This window comes from Coenobita brevimanus, chromosome 93, assembly GCF_032717465.1.
Source record: "Coenobita brevimanus isolate Jiangsu-jjx chromosome 93, ASM3271746v2, whole genome shotgun sequence".
NCBI classification, from domain to species: Eukaryota; Metazoa; Arthropoda; class Malacostraca; order Decapoda; family Coenobitidae; genus Coenobita; species Coenobita brevimanus.
Window position 1 is genome coordinate 32,553,952 of NC_137046.1, and position 20,573 is coordinate 32,574,524.

At 42.2% G+C, this 20,573-nt stretch overlaps 1 protein-coding gene across 1 annotated transcript in view; it reads left to right on the forward strand.

Moving 5' to 3' along the window:
• The first annotated feature begins 15,679 nt into the window (after positions 1–15,679).
• LOC145412600 (uncharacterized) overlaps positions 15,680–20,573 on the forward strand; it is a 180,147-nt gene continuing 175,253 nt past the window's right edge. The window contains exon 1 of the mRNA XM_080282516.1: positions 15,680–16,109. Coding sequence (XP_080138642.1) covers positions 16,092–16,109 — 18 coding nt within the window. The 5' untranslated portion in view covers positions 15,680–16,091. The remainder of the gene's footprint in view (positions 16,110–20,573) is intronic.

A 20,573-nucleotide genomic window follows, 5' to 3' on the forward strand; every position in this document is an offset into this window, starting at 1 on the left:
TGTCACTCCATCCTTCCTCCCTCTTTCGTTCCCTTCCTTTCTTCTCTACTCCGAACCTTCCACCTTTGATCCTTAGATCCCTTCTACCCTTCTGTCCACCGTCGCAACCTCCCTCCCTCACTCCCTCCTTCCCCTATTCATTCTAACTTTTCTTTCCCTCCCCTCTCCTTTCTCCCTCCTTCCTTCCCTCCCTCTCGCTCCTTGCTCTCGTGATCGTTCGTAGCCACTTCGATCCCCGCCCGCTTGGTCATAACCTAATCCCTCCCTTTCCTCTTTCTCTCCTTCTTCCTCTCGTGCTTCCTCTGTTCTTTCTTCATCTGTTCAACGCAAATTCTGTTTTTCTTCTTATCCTTCAAGTTTTATTTTAACATAAATTCTTGTTTTTCCTCTTAACCCTTCATTGTTTCCTAGCTTTTCAACATTTTGTCTTAATAGGTAGAAGCAGGTAATGTTTTCACTTCTGTATGTCTGGACATCCCACCGCCCCCCACAGTATTACGGAAGAAAAGAAGCCCTTAGAAAGTGCAACACCCACGCCCTACTGATGATCTAAGGACCGAATATCCGACTTTGCCTTATGGCCTTGACCTCTGACTAATTCATGTCAGTAACACACTGCTTCATCTTTGCCTAACCCTCAACACTTCCGCTAAGTTTCGTTCAAATCGGTTCAAAGCTGTCTGAGTTGACCTCGCCTTGTTACTTTGACATTTGACACATTATTCTTACAATCGATTATTTCTATATTTGTCTAAGCTTCAGTCCTTCCATTAAGTAAAACTGAGTGAATCGAGTTTTTGGAATTGCATTACTTTGGTGTTCTGCGGAGGGTCTTCAAAAATCCCTGTGTTCATTCTTGCCTTACACTGATCCCTTCCACCAAGTCTGGTCTAAACAGGAGAAAAACTGCTTAAGCTCACTTTGCTATATGACACTGACCTTTGACCTATTGTTCTCAAAAACATTACTGCAAGTCAGCCTCACTGACCCTCCACCATCCCCTCACTCTCTGAGTGCTCCTTCCAGTTTTCTATTCTTTCTCTCCTCGAGCATATAAACCCGCTTCATTGCTTGTTAGTCAACTTTGCCTCTTTCTCTTCTTCCTCATATACTCTCTCACTTTGCCTCTCCTCCTGGAGTCAGATTCTCTCTTTCCCTCTTTCACTTCGTATCTAGTTTACTCTCTTCTGCTCGTTCCTTTATCACTATCTTTAATATCGACTTCCTTCCTCTTTTCTTTCTTATCGTCTTAATCCTGTTTCTCCACCACACTGTACTTTACTCAGATTTCTCTCTCGTCTCTTTCACAGATTCCTTCCTTTTAGAATATGTTGACCCCCCCTTTCTCGTTTCCTTTCATTTCTCTTCCTTCATTTCGTCATCTCGTCTTCGTCTCTTTTCCTTCCTTTCTTCATCTCTTTTCTTTCTTTTCCTCATATCTTTCCTCATCTGCTTTCTTCACTTTTCCTCATTTACCTCATATATCTTTTCCCTGTTAATTATTATTTCTCATATTCAGTTTCTTCCATTTTCCCTGAACGCACTCCTATCCCTTCCTCTTTTCATATTCTCTCTTATTCCTCTCACTGGTCCTCCCATTCCCCAATTTCTTCCTATTGTATCAATCATCTTATTTCTTTCAGTATTCTTCCCATTCCTCATTCCTTCCTATTCCTCCTCATTTCTTCTTCTTTTTTTTTCTTCTCTTATTATTCCGGGCATTCTTCCTATTTCTTTTCTAACTGCTCGTGAATAATACATTTTTGAAGTATAAAGTTTCCCAAGCGTCCCACAGTACACAGCATGGAGAACACAACCACAGAATAACACTGGAATGTGCATGATGTTGACGATATTACTTTCTGTTGCAAGCTAAGATAGTGTGCAATATAAGTTCCATGTATAATTTTCTATGGAAGCTCCGTGGCAGCTTAACCATGCAGCATTGTAGTCCTTCTCGTTTTTTCCTGCCGGGTTCTGCCTGAGGGATTGTTGGGTGGTGGGAGCATTCCTGCATTACTGACCTACCCTTTAACAAACAGCCTCCAGTGGACCAATAGGTTTGTTGCTGTACTTTCCTTTGTACTCCTTTGTACTCTTCTTCTGTCATTCCTCTTACTACAGCAGTTCCTCCTCATTTCTTCTTCTTTTGCCAATTCTCTTACTACTTTTCCCAATCCTCGACTGTTCCATCATTCCTCCTATTTCTCCTCTTTCACATTCTCTCCCTTTCTCCTCCCAACACTCCAGTGCTGCTGCTTCGTCTCCCCAAATATTCTGCTATACCTCCTTCTCCTTTTTCGCCTCCTCCTCTCCTTCTTCCTCTTCCCCATCATTTTTCTCCGTTTCGTCCAACTCCTGTTCTTCCACCGCCTCCTTTATCATTTATACATCCTCATATTACATTCTACGCTACCACTTCTGCTATTTCCTCCACCTTCGTTTCTCCCTGTCTCATCATCTTCCTGTCCTCCCTCCTGTTTCTCTTTTTACTTTTTCTTTAATTCTGCTTTCTTGCTGTTCCCATGCTTAACCTTCACTCTCTTCCCCTACTCCCGTCAATTTTTTCCCTTCTTCTACCTTTCAAATATATCTACTCGTTTCCTCACCCGTTCATCTTCTGATTCTACTCTTCTACCTTCACTTCTGCTTCGTCTGCTTCTCCTTCTTCCTTTCTCATCATTAGGTCTATACACCAAACTGTGGAGAGCTACTGTATTTCCTCCATTTCTTTCTTCTTTCTTCCATACTTTCTTTTTTTTACTTGGCACCATTCCTTTTCTTTCTTCACCAATTCACATCAGACTTTGCACAATATTTCATAAACCATGGTATTTTTCACAGAAGCATCTCAGAGTACTATATTTTTGTGGAAACCATTTTGCATTCCCTAGGTTGGCGATCTTTTTTTTTTTTTACCTCAGTTTGTTACACTTCTGCATAAACCGTTCCCTCTTCTATCTCTAGTCTTCCTCTCTAATTCTTCCTCTTCTACTTCCGTTTCTTTCTCACTGTCTACTGCTTCCTCTTCTACTTCTTCTACCTATAATTCATACGCACCACCTACTTCTTCCTCTTCTACTTCTTCCTCACCATCTATTTCCTCTTCTATCTCTACTTCTTCTCCCTCTTTCTCAACCTTTGCTTTTACCCTTTTCCTACCTCTGCTTTGCTCTCTTCATCTACCTCTCTCCATTCCCTCTGTACCTCACACTCTTCACGCTTTCCTTACACTCTTTAACCCTTATTCTTCCTCCTTCACCTTGCCTTTTGCTGTTTCTCTACCTCCTCCTCGTCCTCTGTTCTCCCATTGCTGTTACTCCCCTGCCTTTTCCTCCATTATCTCCCTTTTCCTCCCCTTGACCTGCCTCTCATTCCTTTTCTTTTTCTCCTACTTCTCCTTCTTCCTATCTTCTCTCCATGTAGTTCCTCTGTTATCTCCCTTCTCTCCTAGCATATGCTCCTCCACCGCCTTTCCTCCTCTCTCCTTACTCTCCTCCCATTCCTCTTCCCTTCTTCCTACCATCTTCTCGTCCATCTCCTTTCCCAACTCTTCCCTTTTTCTCCTACCAGTTTTTCTTCCCCCTTCTCTCCTCCTTACTCCTCCACTTTCCTTACTGGTGTCTTTTCATCTTCAAACATTTCCCCCTTCACTTCCTTTCCTATTCCTTCCCCACCTTCTTCTCTTCTCGTGCCATATCCTCCTCCATCTCTTCTCCTTACCTTCTCTTCTTCCCTTACCATTTTCTCCTTTACCTCCTTTCCTCCAACCATTTCTCCTCCACCTCCTTTCCTCCCTCCCCACCTCTTCTTCTTCCTCTTCCCCTCCTCCCCCCAAGCAGTAAACACCAATACCCGTCACCCGAACCTCTTCTCGCGATTTCAGACGCATTTTCTGGGCCCCATATTTTTCAGTCTCATATATTTGAACCTTTGTGTTCTACTCCCCCGCGGGCTTATGAATCGGGGCATTTATAGTGGCCGCACACACCAGGCTTCATGGCTTTCATATATTCACGCCCCGTAATGCGCGATACAGAATATTCTTTTGGCGTCTGATTCATTCCTTCATTTCGCATAGGACTTTCACGGGATATTTCGTCGGCAACAGGTAGCATTATTAACCCGCTCACGGTCGAGACAACTCAAGTATTCTGTTCTAGCAACCACCGGACGAAAAAAAGACATTTCCATTCCATTAAATATGATTAATGTGAGTTTGAGAGGTTAATACTTCTATCATTAATCCTTTCGTAGTCGGATAAACTGCACTATTTTATTCCAGCTCTACCACCAAAAGAATATATTTAGGTGGGAGTGATCATTAGCAGCCTCGGAATGTTAACAGCGTTGTACAAAATCTCTTAACACACTTGTCTAATAATAAAGATTTCTGCCTGTCGATATTGTAACTTAAATTTCAATGGAAGTGTGCATCTGAAAATAACTGCTCGCTCATTATAGACCTTTCAGTAAGAGACGATGTTCAAAATCCATAAATATTCCAAAACAAGCGTTCCTCATAAGATAAACTGAAAAAGTGGAGGCTATGGGAGGGGGCAAGAATAAGTTGAGCAAATAGTTGTAGAGATGACTGGCTGCGTAATTGACGGCCTGCAAAACCGCCCATACAGTATATTAAAGCCGGTCTCTTTTTTTTAACCCACTAAAAATTTACCTCATGGCGCCATAAAACGGATGTCCTTAACTGATGTAGGTCAGATCGTGCTGTTTAGACACACTTAAGTAATACATTCTTGCCAACAGAAGGTAATTTACTTCTGGATGTTTTTGGACATACATTTGTGATCGAACCAGAAGCCAAAACAGTCCACATTATCTTGATAATCTAAAATGCTGATGGGCGTGTGTAATGCCCCTTTATTTATTGATTTATTTATTTCAACAAGCAGAAATCTAAAAACATATTTATACCAAAGGTAATGTAACGCAGCATGAGTTCGTATTTTTGAGGGTCACTGTCCTCTCCATGGCATCAAACCTTTACATTTTATGCACTCAACGTCAGTCCAGCCACATGATTGGTAAACATGGCACGAGGATACCATAGATTATTTTTGCCACACTGCAAGCCCAATGGGAGGAATGGGAGATGGAGAGCCGGGGGATGGGGCGGGGGCGGTACAAGGTTGTTAACTTGACGAGATACAGAATATATCTTGGAATATTAGATGCAGAAGCTATAGCAGGTATTATCAATCAACTAGAATGCACGATTAATCTGTGCAATGAGGAACTGCTTTCAGCGCTATTCAAATGCTTTTTAATGTTGCAAGTGCAATGAAGACGATCTCTCCGTTGAAAATCCTGTCGGCTGTGCACGCCCATCGACTGACTACACATCCACGAGAAATCCCAACAGCCAAAGATATAATTCGTTTCAGTTAACTACACAGTGATCAGCAACTTCGTCTGTTTTTCTGCCCTCTTTTTTTTCTCCCACTACCTTCTTCCGGTTTCTCATTTCTATATCAGTTATCATCATTTTGTCCTCCCCCCATCCTTCCTCGCTCCTTCTTCCCCTTATGAACACAAAAGACAGAAGAAAAAGACAGCAACTTATTGAACACACACACACACACACACACACACACACACACACACACACACACACACACACACACACACAGGCGCGTGCACGCGCGCCGTACATCTGACAGCAGATACTCTCTTCAAGTTTTTATGTATGATATGAGTCTACCAATCTTTTTCATATATGAAATGTTTTAAGCAAGTCGGTAAATAATAAGTATATACAGCTAAAAAGCACATTCGTCAACTCTTCTATTCAGTGTTACCATATCACAGTCTCTTATCATACACGGAAATTAGAGGCGATTATCTTCTGTTAACTGTACAAAGAAAGCAGCCCACAAAAGACACATGCAAACGTAATGAACTCGAATAATACACAATATCTTCAGCAGCAAAGAATATTCATGTGCACAGCAGTGTTCAGGTTTAAATTCATCCTTCACACGAACACTGAATCCTCTCTCTCTCTCTCTCTCTCTCTCTCTCAACATTCTGGGTGGTATTTGGTGGCAAAGAAAGTATTAATGAGATTTGGATATTAGTATGAGGCTTGACCAACTTAGAATAAGTAATTTATATTTCCCTCTTTAAAAACCATTCGTCCATTGAAATGTGGCTTCAAGCTTGGTAACTTGCAAATATTTACTCTGTTGTAAGTGGCTACAAATGAATCGAATTTCAGGAAGAGTCACACACACAGACACACACACACACACACACACACACACACACACACACACACACGCTGCACCAGAGGACGACTAAAGCAACAACAATGGTGGTGGTGATAAGATGTGAAGTCCTTGCACACCTGCAAAACCCCGGCCGTGGTGTCGTGGCATATTAATTTACTACATTGCTTTTAATTAAGTCACCCCCCTTCAGTACTTTTCTAAGTTCAGATAACTTTATTATTGTTAAAAGAGGTCCTGAACAAATAAAGCCAATGATGACCTGTAGTTCGTGTCCCCACCGCCACAGCAGTATCTCAAATATGAACTGGTACCATCTGTGCGATGCTTTATAAATTTGGTGTAAGTTAACCAATAAATTTCTTCTCTGTTGTAGCCATGTCCTCTCCCCTTTCTTCCGTTATCCTGTACCTTGGGTAGTTCACTAGTTAATAAGAACTCATTGTATGGTCGTGACGAAAAAACCAGTCCACCAAAACCAATAGAACAATTCATTATCTTTATCAAACAATTAGGTATAGGATGGGAGAAAATATTAGGAAAAATACTTCTGCATCCAAGAAAATAAATAAACAGATACGCAGAAACACTGAGACGTTAACAATTATTGCAAATATCACTGTGGACTTAATTTCATCAGTATACAGCATATACGTCGTGGAAAGCGGAAGTGTTCTTCTTCTTATATATAATACCGTGTACTAAAAAAAAACTACAGATTGTGGTTAGTCCATACCCTGGCTGCATAGGGTATTCCATCGCTCATAGTACACCTGATTTTTAGAAGCCAAAGCGACCATCTTTTATTTCCATGCGGTTTCTGTATAACATAAAAGACACCACACTTCATGAACCAGGTGTAAGGAGCAGGATACTCTATTCCAAGAACCTGGAACTGCTGATGGATGAGCTGAGAATGCTGTGTAAATAATAGCAGACTGCTGAGGAACTGCACATTGCTAGAGATGGATAGTGCACTTTATCAGGTAACATACAACTGCCCTGAATATACCGCGCTGAGGAGAAGGGTGGAGAAGAATACGTTATTCCAGGAAATAAGACGAAAGTGTAAATGACCAACAGACCGAGCATCAGCCACTCACAACACTCCTGGATCACAAGCATAATATTTTTTCTATATTTTCTTCTTCATCTTTTCTGAAATTCCCTATGGTGCTACGAAGAGTCATAACACAGCCTACACAAGCTGCTTCACCATGGAGTTATTACTGGTAGAGATCAATCAGTATGGTCAGTAACGCCTTGCACTGCACCACCCTGTGACCCTATTAACCCACATGATGTCATCTATCAATCACAAACACCACTGCATACTATACAAATCCCTGGCCGGCTTATTCGTAATATAGGAATACTGTCCTGTCAGGGATCATCCAGTACAGTTGGTTGCCAGGAAGTTTCACAGTCTGCAGTTTTAGTAACAGTGGGCAACCGAATAACTAGGAATCAGCAGACAATGTTTCCGCAGACAGCAAACGAAGTAAGATGACATACCGGAGTTGCTGCTTTTTTTCTTTTTTTTTCAAAGGTACGCATTTTTATCAATAACAAATTGGCAAAAAACAAAAACAGTCCAGTCAAACACGACAAAATCCAAGAGGCAGCTCAATATTACTGCATAAAAGAAGATAGCACAAGCTGAAGGAAAGATGTTAGGGGCCAGAGAAGTATGGCTGCTTTCAGTGAGCTACCAGTGTATAGTTATTTGTGAGTGTGAAGCAACCTCTGCCATAACTCCACTATACTGGAACCCCCCACCATACACTTCCCTTGCACCCCCTCTCCTCATCCATTCCATTTATCCGTCCTAAACTTCTCTCACATTTGCATATATTAATGATTTCCAGTCGCCTGCAACCATCGTACATTCTTCTCCACCATTCGATGGGATGGGGTCCACGCTCCATCCTCCATCAGCTTGTACCCGAGGCCAAGAAAATGGATGAAGTCAGAAAGGAAGAGAAATACAAGTCGTGTCGTTACGGCCACTATCGTAGCCCCTATCAGCAGTTATGTCACATTTATAAGTATCACTTGCACTTTATACATCACTGATTACACACCACTCCCAGCTACCATCTACGGTATCGTTATCTCTATCGCCTACACCACCGTCACTAAAACCATCTACACCAGAAACATCAGCACAAAGTACAGCTCACACACAATCATTACCTACACCATAACCGCTTTAACCTTCTTCAATGCCGTTCCCACCATCAGCTATTCCTCAGCAACCATCAGTACACCATTAACACCACAATCATCCTCTCTAGCCATACTACAATCACAACCACCACCACAGCACAACCATGACCACAAGCAGCAGTAACAACACAAACAAACCATCTAACCAAACCACAACCACCACCACAACTATCACCATCACCAGCAATACCTAAGTTATCCTCCCCCTAACCACACCACCACCATCACCACAGCCACAGTTACCACTCATCAGTACAAGTCACCACCACCACCACAGGCAATAACACCACAATCGCCCCCCTCCCCACAATACCACCACCACAACACAATCACCTTAAGCATCAGTAAAACCAAAATCATCCCCCACAACCATCCATCACCACCATTTACATCAATAACATCATCATTACCTCACAATAAAAAACAACTATATCACACCATCATAGCCACCCATGTATCACTTCTTTTATTAATCAGCCAACTGTTCATGTCTGTTTTACCTAACTCATTCATTTAATCCAGTAATATTTTTACCCTGAGCCTTGGTATCATTTTTCTCGTCAAAACGCTAGAACTTTTTCCTAAAAATTATTAATCAATTTTTGAAGCTTTTAGTGTTTTATTTTTCAAATACTCTGTAATGAACGTCATGAGGTTTTCAAAAATTTATCTTTCAGAAATGCTATCAATTTGCTTCACTTTGACTTGCTCTGTTCATTGATATTTTTAACCATTTACCCGTATCTTTTATTACAGCTTCACTCGTAATTTATTGGTGTTGTTTCCGTTTGTGTGTATCATTTTTTTTTTAATCTATTGTCTCCTCTTATTTTGCCTGGTTACTCACAAGTCTACCACTTTATCATATTGTCCTTACATTACTTTTCTTGCAGAACTCAGTGTATCATTCTCTACACCCTCATACACATCCTACTCTCGTTTCCCAGTCATTCTCTCTGTATCTCATTCTCTCCTTCATTTCGCTACTCCCCCTCTCTTTCCTAATTATTATCTCTCCATCCTTCATGCTCTCCCTCTCCACTTTCTCTCCCTTCCTCCTTGCCTCCCCTTCTCTATCGTCTTCTCTCCCTCTGCCTCATTCCATTTCTCTTTCCCTCACTCCTTCACTCCCCTCCCTCTCCCAATTATCACATCTCCATCCCTCACGCTCTCTCTCTCCTTTCTTCCTTCCTCCCATTTTTTCTCTCCCTCTCCTTTCCTTCCACCCCAATTTTCACTCCCTAATCCATTCACACTAAAGTCCATCTACGCACTCTTTGTTCTGTTCTTCCATGTTCTTCTTCTAATCCCTCTTTTGTGTTCTACCTGATAACTGAAGAAAGAAAAGTTAAAATCTCTTTGTTCAGCGACCTGTGAACAAGTTGGATTCTGAATGAGTCATAAGAATGCTGATTTATTTTTCATTTAGATATGCTCGGCTGGATTTATCGTTTATAAGTGCAGTAAAGATTAATACCCAGTTATAATTATCATCATTTATCTGATTCACTCATCACAAAATACCCCTCTAAATCACATATTCATTCCCTTTGTTTGGTACACTTATGTCCTCTCTGATACACTTCCTCCTTTTCATTAATACACCCATCTTACCAGATACACTCCATAACTCATACACTCATTCCCCCTCGGAGTTATACATTCTTCTGCTCACTCCTACACTCAATCCTCTCTTGCTCATACATTCATTCCCTCTCGTTTATATGCTCACTCCACCTCTCCCTTATGCACTCTCATACATTCAATCCCCTTCTCATCCATACACTCATTCTCCCTTTCATACATTCATTCCCTTCTCCTCCACACCCTCACTCCCTCTCCCTCATATACCTATTTTCCCTCTCGTTCCTTCACTCATGCCAGGGATTCATTGTTTTCTAGACCCTTCCCCTCCTCAGTACGAGATGCTGTCTTTATTCCCATTCCAGGCAGGTGAGTTTATTACGCCAACATAAAACACTTGATAATGAAGGCGATATAAGCAGTCTCCATCTGGCCACCACGACTGTTCAGGTTAGCTATTTTACCTGTAATCTGACAATTTATCATTTTTCTTCTTTCTGCGCCATAATACGATTTAATAGTAGAATATGGTGCTAGGTGCAAAAAAGTGCTATGGAAAGGATATATGGCCATAGTAATGTCTTGTTCTAACACTGAATTATAGGAAATAAACTGCGAATGGACGAAATCTCGGTAAAGTCAAGATGAAAAAAAGTTTATCTCCAGACGATTTGCCAACTCGAGAAATCTTGGGTAACATCGCGGTTAAAAACAGTCTCAGCTAACCCCTTCACAAAAAGATTTCTTTCTCTGTGATAAATAAAAGCATCTGAAGGTAATACTAATAACCTTAAAAAAAAAAAAAAAAAAAGGAAATCGCCAGAGTCATTGACGTCCTTTTCGCCAGCGTAGATCCAGTCAAGGCCTTTCCATTCACTGCATCCATATCATATTAATTCCATTTCATTCAGATATCTTCAGTTTCTTTTACATCAAATTAAAATCAATCCCGTGAGTCTGGCACATTTACGGCAGCTATCTGAAAGTCCAGTTAGGTCAGATCAGGTTCTCCAGATAGATCAGACCAGGTCCATTTACATCAAATAAGGTCCAGATAGGTCAAATCTGGCCCATTTATATCAAATCAGGTGCAGCTGTGGCTAATCAGGTCGTTATATCAATCAGATCAGGATCAATTCAGTCAGTTCAGATCGGTGCATCAAATCAGGTACGTAGTGGCAAATCAGATCCAGTTAGGTCAAATCGGTTCCAGTCTACGCCCTTTTATTTGGCTTTGGAGAGGCATTTCGCACTAGAGACGTTCAGTACAGCCTTTATCTCCCACAGTAAAAGCTGTTTTTAACCTGAATAAAGGCGACTGAAAATGACAGTTATAATTGCACGAATCCGTCACTGGATTGAAGGGTTAAGTCAGTTTTGTTCCATGTACAGGTGGGTCAGTCCCGTGCACTCTGATTCAGTCAAGTCAGTTAATTTCTCCTCATTTCACACTGAAGCCTATTTTTCTTTAAGCTAAGGAGCCTCTCGAACACCTCTTCCTTTGCGATTTATTCTGCTTACAACATTTATTACGCTCTTGTGCGCTCTTCGTACCTTTTCTTAATACGAACATAGATTGCATATCCTACATAAAAGGGGTCATTAACGCACTATATGAACAATTACGCTAATAAGGATGGGGTGGTTAGAAGCCTCCCTGACCTGCACCTACACTCCGGTCGTCACGTCACACCTGGGCACGTATTCTCGTCGGCGTAGTAGGCTCAAACACCGCTTCCGTAGAGATTTATTTTTCGCTCTACACTTTAGTAGCCTACTCTTTGGTATGCTATTTATACCTTTGTAATTTCGATTTCGATCGCCAAACTAACCTGCAAGGGACTATATACACATGCCATATGCCAAAATAAACTGGTAAGGAAGAAGTGCTTGGAAATACCCTGAACCAACGAGAATACCAGCTCTGGGACCATTTTTATACACAATTCCAACTAATTTCTTTATGATAAACAGATCTCCGTACAATGAAGTATCATCGTTTTTGTTTTCTTTATCACATTGTTACTTTAATAACAAGCTTAGTTGACGGTGAAGTGCTTGACTGCTGGACGTTTGAAGAAAAACGCATATATAACCAATCTTACGCCCAATATAAGCGTGGGAAGTTAACTGTTATCAAAGAACTTTTTGCTGATTTCTGTTGTAACTGATAACCTTAATGTTCACTCTAACGTTCTTGAGAATTGCTTGGTGAGTGGCTGCATGAACGAATAGAACCATGCAGCATATACAAGCTATCTTTTGCACAAGCTAAGATAAGGAAAGTTAATAAATACGATCCCTAGATGGGTCATGTCATTTCAGATGATTTCAGGTCTAGTTAGGGCCGCCACGCCGCTGTCAGCCCAACCAGGCCAGTTCCAGACCATTGCAGTCAGGGTTGGTTCATTTCTTTCGTTTTAAGACCATTCTGCCTCTTTAGACCCATTCAGACCATTTCAGGCTTGGCTAAGTTAAATTTGGTCAGATCTGATCAAATTCACTCCACGGAAGGCCATTTACATCGTTTCAGATCCAAGCAGTCCACGTCAGGCCCCATCAGGTCAAAACAAATCTAATGTAATCTATTTAGGTCAACTCTAGTCCTCTCACGCCATTTCAAACACATACAAGCCCCTCACCTCCACTCCACCACAGTTAGCTCATCACCAGGCCATCCAGGTTAGTCAAGGCCACATCAGATACATTCAGGCTGCTTCTGCTGGATCTGGGTCATTTCAGCCAGTGTCAGCCTCACAGCAATGCACCATCATTTCTGCCACTTGAGATCCAGGCATATAAGTTTAGGTTCATTAGTCCCTTTACTAGGAAGATGTCTTTATCATGTTAGTCTTCTTATCTCCTGACGATTTTATTCAGCTCAGGAGTTAGGTATTCACTTAATTATTCCCTTCCACACGGGAGATCTTTCCTAGGTTAAAAAAAAAAAAAAAAAAGTGGATAGGTCTGACAGCTGCGGGAATATGCTAAAAGAAAAAAAAAATCATGGAGTAAGGGTTAAGGTCACACAGTTCAGATCAGTTATGGAATCACTTCAAATCAGACTAATTTCAGATACGGTTTTAGTAGTGAGTGGTGGCGTTTGACTGGGGGGAGTATGCCCTGTTTATCTGAGTGTTGTGGGTCGACCGGAAAATGTTCAAGTCTAAGATTTTTGAAAAAGGGGGTTAAGATAAACTTGATTGGTGGGGAGGAGGGAGAGGCGAGAGTAGGATGGCCACGACTGTGAGTGGTGGAGAAGTGGGGGATGTGGCCACTGTAGCCTGGCCACTAAAGTTACCGTTTAGAAAGTGAGGATGAGAGGAGTAAAGAGTGTTTGAGGGTAGGGTGGACCGAGGGGAGTGAGTAGGATGAAGTGGAGGACTTGGCAGGGGAAGTATACCCTGTGCAGGTGGACATTGCCGGGTGGCAAGAAAGATGTGCCAAAAAACTTCTCCAAATTCCATGGAGGGGGTGGGGTAAGGCAAAAATTGGTGGTGTGGACAGAGGGACATGAGTTATACGAGCTGGTATTATGATGGATGGTGAAGTGGAGGGGAAGGAGTACTCCCTTAGATGATGACGGTCGTATGTTGGTAGATATGAATGTAGAAAACTTCGAAATTAAGATTTTATGCATGGTGAACAAGAACAAGAAGAAGACAGGAAGTACCCGCCTAGTTTATATACCTGACATCTTTAGAGGCAGATAATATTTCTCACGGATGCGGCGAGAAAGAAAACTACTCGCGCACTTTCCCCGTGCTGAAAAAGATTGCAAATGCAGATGGTGTTTGGGCCTGGTATTAAAGTCTTATTCTCAACAAATGTAACCTCAAAACATTAGTGGCTCAATACGGGGGGTGGATTACACCTACGACCTCTTCGCTTCTCTCAACCACGTCCCAAGATTCTTAAAAGAACCACGCTATGAGTCTCCTCATTGTGTTTGGACATGATACCCAAAGTGGAAATGTTGATGAGAGCAATATGAGATCAGCTGTCGCAAGCATCAAGGTTATCGTTTAAACCACAGCATGTAAAGCTGTCAGTTCCTGTCTTTATTCACTCTGTCTTTCCCTCGAGCAGAATGGCGTATTGTGAGCTGCTCTTGTGCGTGGAAATGAAGCAGAGGCCACAGAACAAAAACATCGTGACATTTACAACCAAGCATCCTTTATTGGCATTTCGCAGGTAAACTCCGATTCTTGCAAGACCCCCAGAGGTAGTAAACTATTTCCACATGTTCTCAAAGTCGTCTTAAGAAACTGAGGAGGATAAATTGTACGTACATGCTTCAAGGTCAAATGTGTAGCATAATCAGCTTCTTGTGCTCAGAATATATTGTGCATCACAGACCTGCAGTGCACCTGTTTTTTAAGTGTGTGCTATACGTACTGTACACTGGGGAATATACATAGCACAGATTCTATAACTATGTCGCATGTTAACTAGCGAGACTTTGTGCCTCGATTAAGAAGTCAGTTCGTACAAGTCTTCCATCACTTGGTATATAATTCAAGACGCAACATTTATAACCCAAACACGTGCTGTACTACTTTGTACGTGGAAATAATAGCGAGGAAAAGTAATATCAATGCAGTTAAATGAGTACTGATATTGAAACGGGAAGCAGGAGATTCACTAGCTGTCTTAGTTTCCTTCGTCCAAATCTTCCCCCTTCCGCTAGATTCCCTAACATTTTCCATGTCTCATCTCTCATCATGTGATTGAACTATATTTTCCGTAACTTTCTCTCTTCCTGTGCGATCAAGTTAGATTTACTAAATATTTTCTCCAATCATGCTACTGTGTTCCCCTTTCTATACTGTACTTAGAGTGACAGTTGTTTGTGGTAGGTGGTGGCGTTCACCATCCACTCATTCGATGTAGTGCAATTGAATGATTCTACACTAAGTAAGAAGCCGAGTGGTTTCTTGTAATCAAGGGAAGAATTTACTACGTTGGGTGCTAACCAAATAACCAAATGACGCCTGGTGGTCTAGTGAGTTAAGTCGCCGTAATCGGATGGGGCCCATAAAGGTTTACATCGAAGAGATGGTTAGGGATAATTGCTTACATGATGCCACTTCGGGATGAGTGAGCCTAGCTATGGGCCCCTACGCTTCCGATGGTGCAAATAAACGTCTGGATTATGGATATATGAAGGAATGAATGACGAATTCTTCTGCCTATTGATGCATTCTATTTTTCAGCGCACCAGTTGTTCATGTTCGTCTACATTTCTCGCTTCCCTACATCTTTCCATGCAGTTCTTTTCTTATAATCCCTTCTAGTTTTCTCTTTATCACTGCCTAAAATACTCATATTGGCTCAATCTTTTCGCCTTCCTCTTGCCTTACAATGTCTCCAGGTATTCTGTTCCTCAATGCTAATGTTCGTATTCGTCTAATTTTCTCGCCTCCCTGCCTCATTTCTTAGTTTTCATTATGTTCTAACGCTTACCATTCTCACCCATTCCTTGTTTCCTCGCCTTCAGATTGTGCCCAGTCTGCATACCCTCCACCACCAGCAGACTGTCCCCGGGAGCGTCTGTGCGTTAGAGCGTCAATTGGTTAGTTTCCCGTTGGTGGCGAGCGGGTGAGGACGTGCGCCCCTCCGCTCCTCACATCGCATCAATCCTTGGGTCGTGTTCGCTCTGAGCCCGTCTTTGTTCACGGTTATAGAGCCTCCTAGCACGAATCTCGAGCAGGGTTAATGAATCCCAGACCGAAATGAGGATGTGATTCAGACTTCCCGTGGTTATAAATGGTGTGTGCATAATTTTTAGTGAAATGACAGTGCTTAATTAGTGAGTTATGTAGATGAAGCTACAGATAACTTGCGATAACCATTGGACGTGTCGGACCGGGGAGTGAATGAGTTAGTGTGCTATCGTGGAAGTTACCAGGGGGATCTGAGGGAAACTGTTAGTGTGTGTGTGTGCGCGCGCTTTCTGCCCCTGCACCCATCAGCCCCTGTATTCACGCCCCCGGAGATGATCAACGTGAGATAGCCAGCATCACAGAGATGAACTCCAGAGTCACGGTAGGTGTCCAAGGTGTCTAGTATCAGATTTACAGATGCAAATTACTTCCTTCAGGATTTTAGTGCGAAATATGTACTTTGCATTTTACATTTAGTTTAACCTTCTAGCTGCTAAATACCTAACTGTGATATTTATCCCAGCGAATGTCAAGACACCCTTACTGCTCCGAAAAGAAACCAGGAGCATCAAAACTTTTAATACGGTACCTGTAACCCAATGACCTATTTCCGACTCTATTATTACTACCGCCAGCTGATTTTATGCAACTGGGGGGAGACTTCGAATTGGGAGAGTTTTAATGTAGTCTTCATTACCCTTACACTGCAAGTCTCCCCAAAGCTGGATGGAGGCAAGAATAAGCCAATTACATACGTCGCCAGATATAAGGAGTTTAGACTGATCACGACTACCGTTTTGGGTAAACATAAGAAATTGTTATTCTTTCTGGATAACCGGACGATTTTGTTCAGGTCATATAAACTCAAGACAGCCAGATGATTGTCGTTATCATTATTTTGTCACCGATGAAGAAAGGTAACTTACAGGTCACATACCTTCCCCTTCTCAAATCCTGCCTCCACAATGACTGTCTGCCTTACTGACCCACAAGTAGTCGATCGGCAATTGGGCATGCTTCTATTTAACTCAGAAACTTTGGCACGTCTTAGGTTTTCAAGTGACTATAGGAGACTCCTTACAGTTACACGTCTTAGTCGGTAGTTCTGACTGGAATTAATTCGTTACGTTACAGTTCAAGGGAATATTTATGTCTATATGACCTGTGATCGTTTTGACTAATTCATTATCAATTCTTCCTTAGCACCTTCGACAATCTAGTGACAGGAGACTTCCAGCGATCACATTACACGTCTTAGTGTCTAGTTTGGTGCAAATACAGCCGGTTAGGTTACCCTCTCACGGATAAGACTACTTCACCCAGGTGGTTGAGGACATTCGTGATAAGCGATTTGCATTATTTACGAACTTCCCGGCAAAAGTTATATATCCTCCAGAACAGATTTTGATTAACCCCTTCAATCCAGTGACGTCTTGGTATCATACTCTTGCTCTCCATAGACTTTTCTTTTTACTAAATGGGGAGTGCTCGAACTGGAGGAACTGAATATAGCTCGCACTAACCTCTTCACTGATAAAGGCCCTTCACAGTATCAGTAAAAGTGTCTGTTGGAAGAAAGAAAATACTATGAAAATACGTGCACGAATTTAAGGAGATAATTGTGTAACTATATATGACTGAGGGGATATATGAGTGAAGGGGGTGTGAGGTGAAAAGAGGGCAGTCTGATGCTGGACGAGGGAACGACTTAGAGCCGATTCTTTTGTAGTCACTCCTCCTGGAATTATGTCGTCTGGTTATGGATAGCTTAACAGGTAAATAGAAAAGCATAAAAGAAACACCTGAGTGGGTTTGCCACGTAGATGAGGCTCTTGATTGCTTTTATCTGCATAGTTTTAGATATCTTCGGAAGCACCAGTCTAGTAATATTCTGCAGACACAGAGTTGTTACTTTTATGCAGGCTTGCCGTGCTAATATTTTTCTCAGCCAGCTCCAGCAAGCGCGCGAAGTGACGGATGGGAAAAGTTTGGCGTGAGAGAGCACGGTTAATCCCCCAGATGCATTCCAGGTATTATCCAGATTATGCGATCTTCCCAACTCTTACCTAATTCAACAACATTCTCAGGGCGGGGCTTAGCCTGTGGGGTTAAGGAGGAAAACTGACTTTAGGGATAAGTTTGTCCTGTGGCGTTGACTCTACCCTCCAGAATATGTTATTTTCTCTTCTCTAAGTCAACAACAGACGCAGGCCGGAACTAACATTACGGTTACTCTTCCTGTCAGTAGGGGAACAGGTAATGTAATGGTTAGCAAATCCAACCTGCAGCTGAAAAGAGAGAGAGAGAGAGAGAGAGAGTGTCTGGGCCGGTCAGACTCCTCGATAAACTTCGCTTCCCCCTATGTCCTGGTCCACTCAATGGCACAACTGAGTTCTTTGACGTAAATTCAATTGTTGCATATCGTATTCTAGAACATTATTACTTAGATACACTGACTGCATTACTGACCCTCGTGCAGTCGATAAGGGTATTTACCTTGAGCTGCCTCTCGTTCAGTCGTGTGACGCTAACTTAAACTTCCTTATTTCCGTGTTGTGAAGAAAGTTAAAATGAATTACATATTAATGCAAGTTCAAAAACATTTGAGCGATCCTGCCTCCACTTACCGCCCTCGCGGAGCATGAATGTTTAACGCAGCTACTTTCTGTGCTAATGTGCGAGACAGATTGCAATGAATTTTTGAAGCCGCGCGCACAGAATATGCAGAGCAGAGACAGATGAACTTGCATATCATCAGTGCGAGTAAGGATGCGTTGCCATAAGTCTGCCGGATTTATGGTCATAGTGTAGGGTAACCTGACGATGAATATCATAAGAACTGATGCTCTATAATTGATTTTTCGGGATGTGCCAATTGCAACAATTCAATAAAATTACTTTTGTTTGCTATTCATTTATTCTAACTAAAGGACAAGCGAATTCATGTAGTGTACGAAAGACTAAGTGCTGGACGGAATTTCGAAGCTACAGTTAATTACACCATTTCGAAAAATAGCTCCTAAGCTGAAGTAAAACTGACTGGTGATAACAAGAACTATGCATAAAATACATCATTGGACTGGAGGGATTAGGTAAGCACACACTCACAGAAAACGATAGTCTGGTGCCATATGCAAAACAGTTCCCTCTTGCATTGGGCGACTGAGGACGAACGCAACATGCTAAACAGAGTGACAGTGCGTTGCAAATGGACTCCGGAGAGGTGCTGTGCTGTACACAGGAGTGAGCCATATAGCTTCTGCTCACCTATACCCCCATCCCTGGGAAGATTTCACTCATGGACGACCTGGTGATCAGTGTTATGTGGTAATTTGTAACTTCACTGCATAAGGAATGGCTCGCAATGACAGTGATGTTCATGCACTTTGTTCGGCGTGAAACTTTAACTAAAATTTCGTGTGTCTGGGATAGGGGGTAGAGGGTGAGCAGAAACTGTGACTTACGATTATAGAGAGAGACAAGTGGTTGCCATGGAAGACTTAGCTTGGTGCCACATAAAATATATTAATTCCAAGTGAGGAATATAAATGACGATGATGTATACCTCTACTTAACTCCCTCTTCCCCTCTGTTTGTCTGCCTGTTTTCTAAAATATGTCATAGCCTCCCTGCCTTCCTCCCTAACTCCCTCTCTATTGCCAGCTGCCACTTCCCTCTCTCCTTGTTTTTCTACCTGCCTCTGCTAGCCTGTCTTTTTAATTTCCTGTTGACAAACTACCATCCTCTCTGCTTCACTCTCAGTGTCATCCTTTCTGTCTCATTAATGCTTGTGTGCACTCTACGTTCTTTTTCTGCCTATCTACCTTTAACCCTCCCTCCCTCTGTTCAGCTGCCTGTTTACGACTCCCTGTCTCCCTACCTCTCTGCCGTCGTGCCTATGTCCCAGTCTGTCTCTCTGCTTATCTTTTCTCTCACCGTGCCCATCTGTCTCATAATAACTCTGTCTACCTTTCTCGCTGACATCGTGCATACCTCTATCTCTCTCTGTCTGCTTGCATAACCCCTTCTGTACTCGATTTTCTCCCAACTTTCTACATCCCCTCTGTCCACCAGCCTTCCTGTCTACCTCCACCCACAACGTCCAAAAAGTGAGACGGGGGTGGGAAGGGTCGTAACGCCTCGCCAAAGCAACGTTGCATTCCTAAAATGGCTGCAACTCCTGCGTTAGCCTGTATTAATGGGAGTTTCCGAGGGTCCAATTTTTGTTTTACCATCGGTGTTTGCCTTTCGAACTGCAGGTACTGTTATGCGTTGCTCTTAAACTAAGCCCTGTGCATCATATGAGTAACATTTCTTTGGCATGATTTCAAGACATTCTGTTATACCACGAACTCAGTATATCTCCAAGTTAACCCTATTAGTCCAGTGACGTAGTTATTTTCATTCTAGTCTAGCTAAGTTCTGGCGATTTTATTCGGCATAATTAGGACAGACTTTCAAATTGGAGAAATTAGATGCAGCCTTCATGAATCTCTTCAGTAAGCGAGGCAAAGTCAACAAAAATTGCAAGGAAAAAAAAAAAAAAGCCATGGGATTCACTGGGTTAATCGTTCATATGTTTCGCGTAATCGATGCATCAATAATCCCGTCTGGTATTCCGGCACCAAGCAAGAGCGAATCAAGCCCCATTTGGCCCCTACACACACACACACTTCATCCCGGGGCTTATGTGCTGAGTATACACCGTGAGGCAAAGTTCCATTAGCAGCTGGGGCCAAACACCGCTCAGAAAGGCCAGAGTGTCGCAAACTGTTCAGGATCGAGATACACAAACCTGCGGTCGCTTCTCTGTTGTAAATGTACTTTGTTTTTGTGGGAAGGGCGA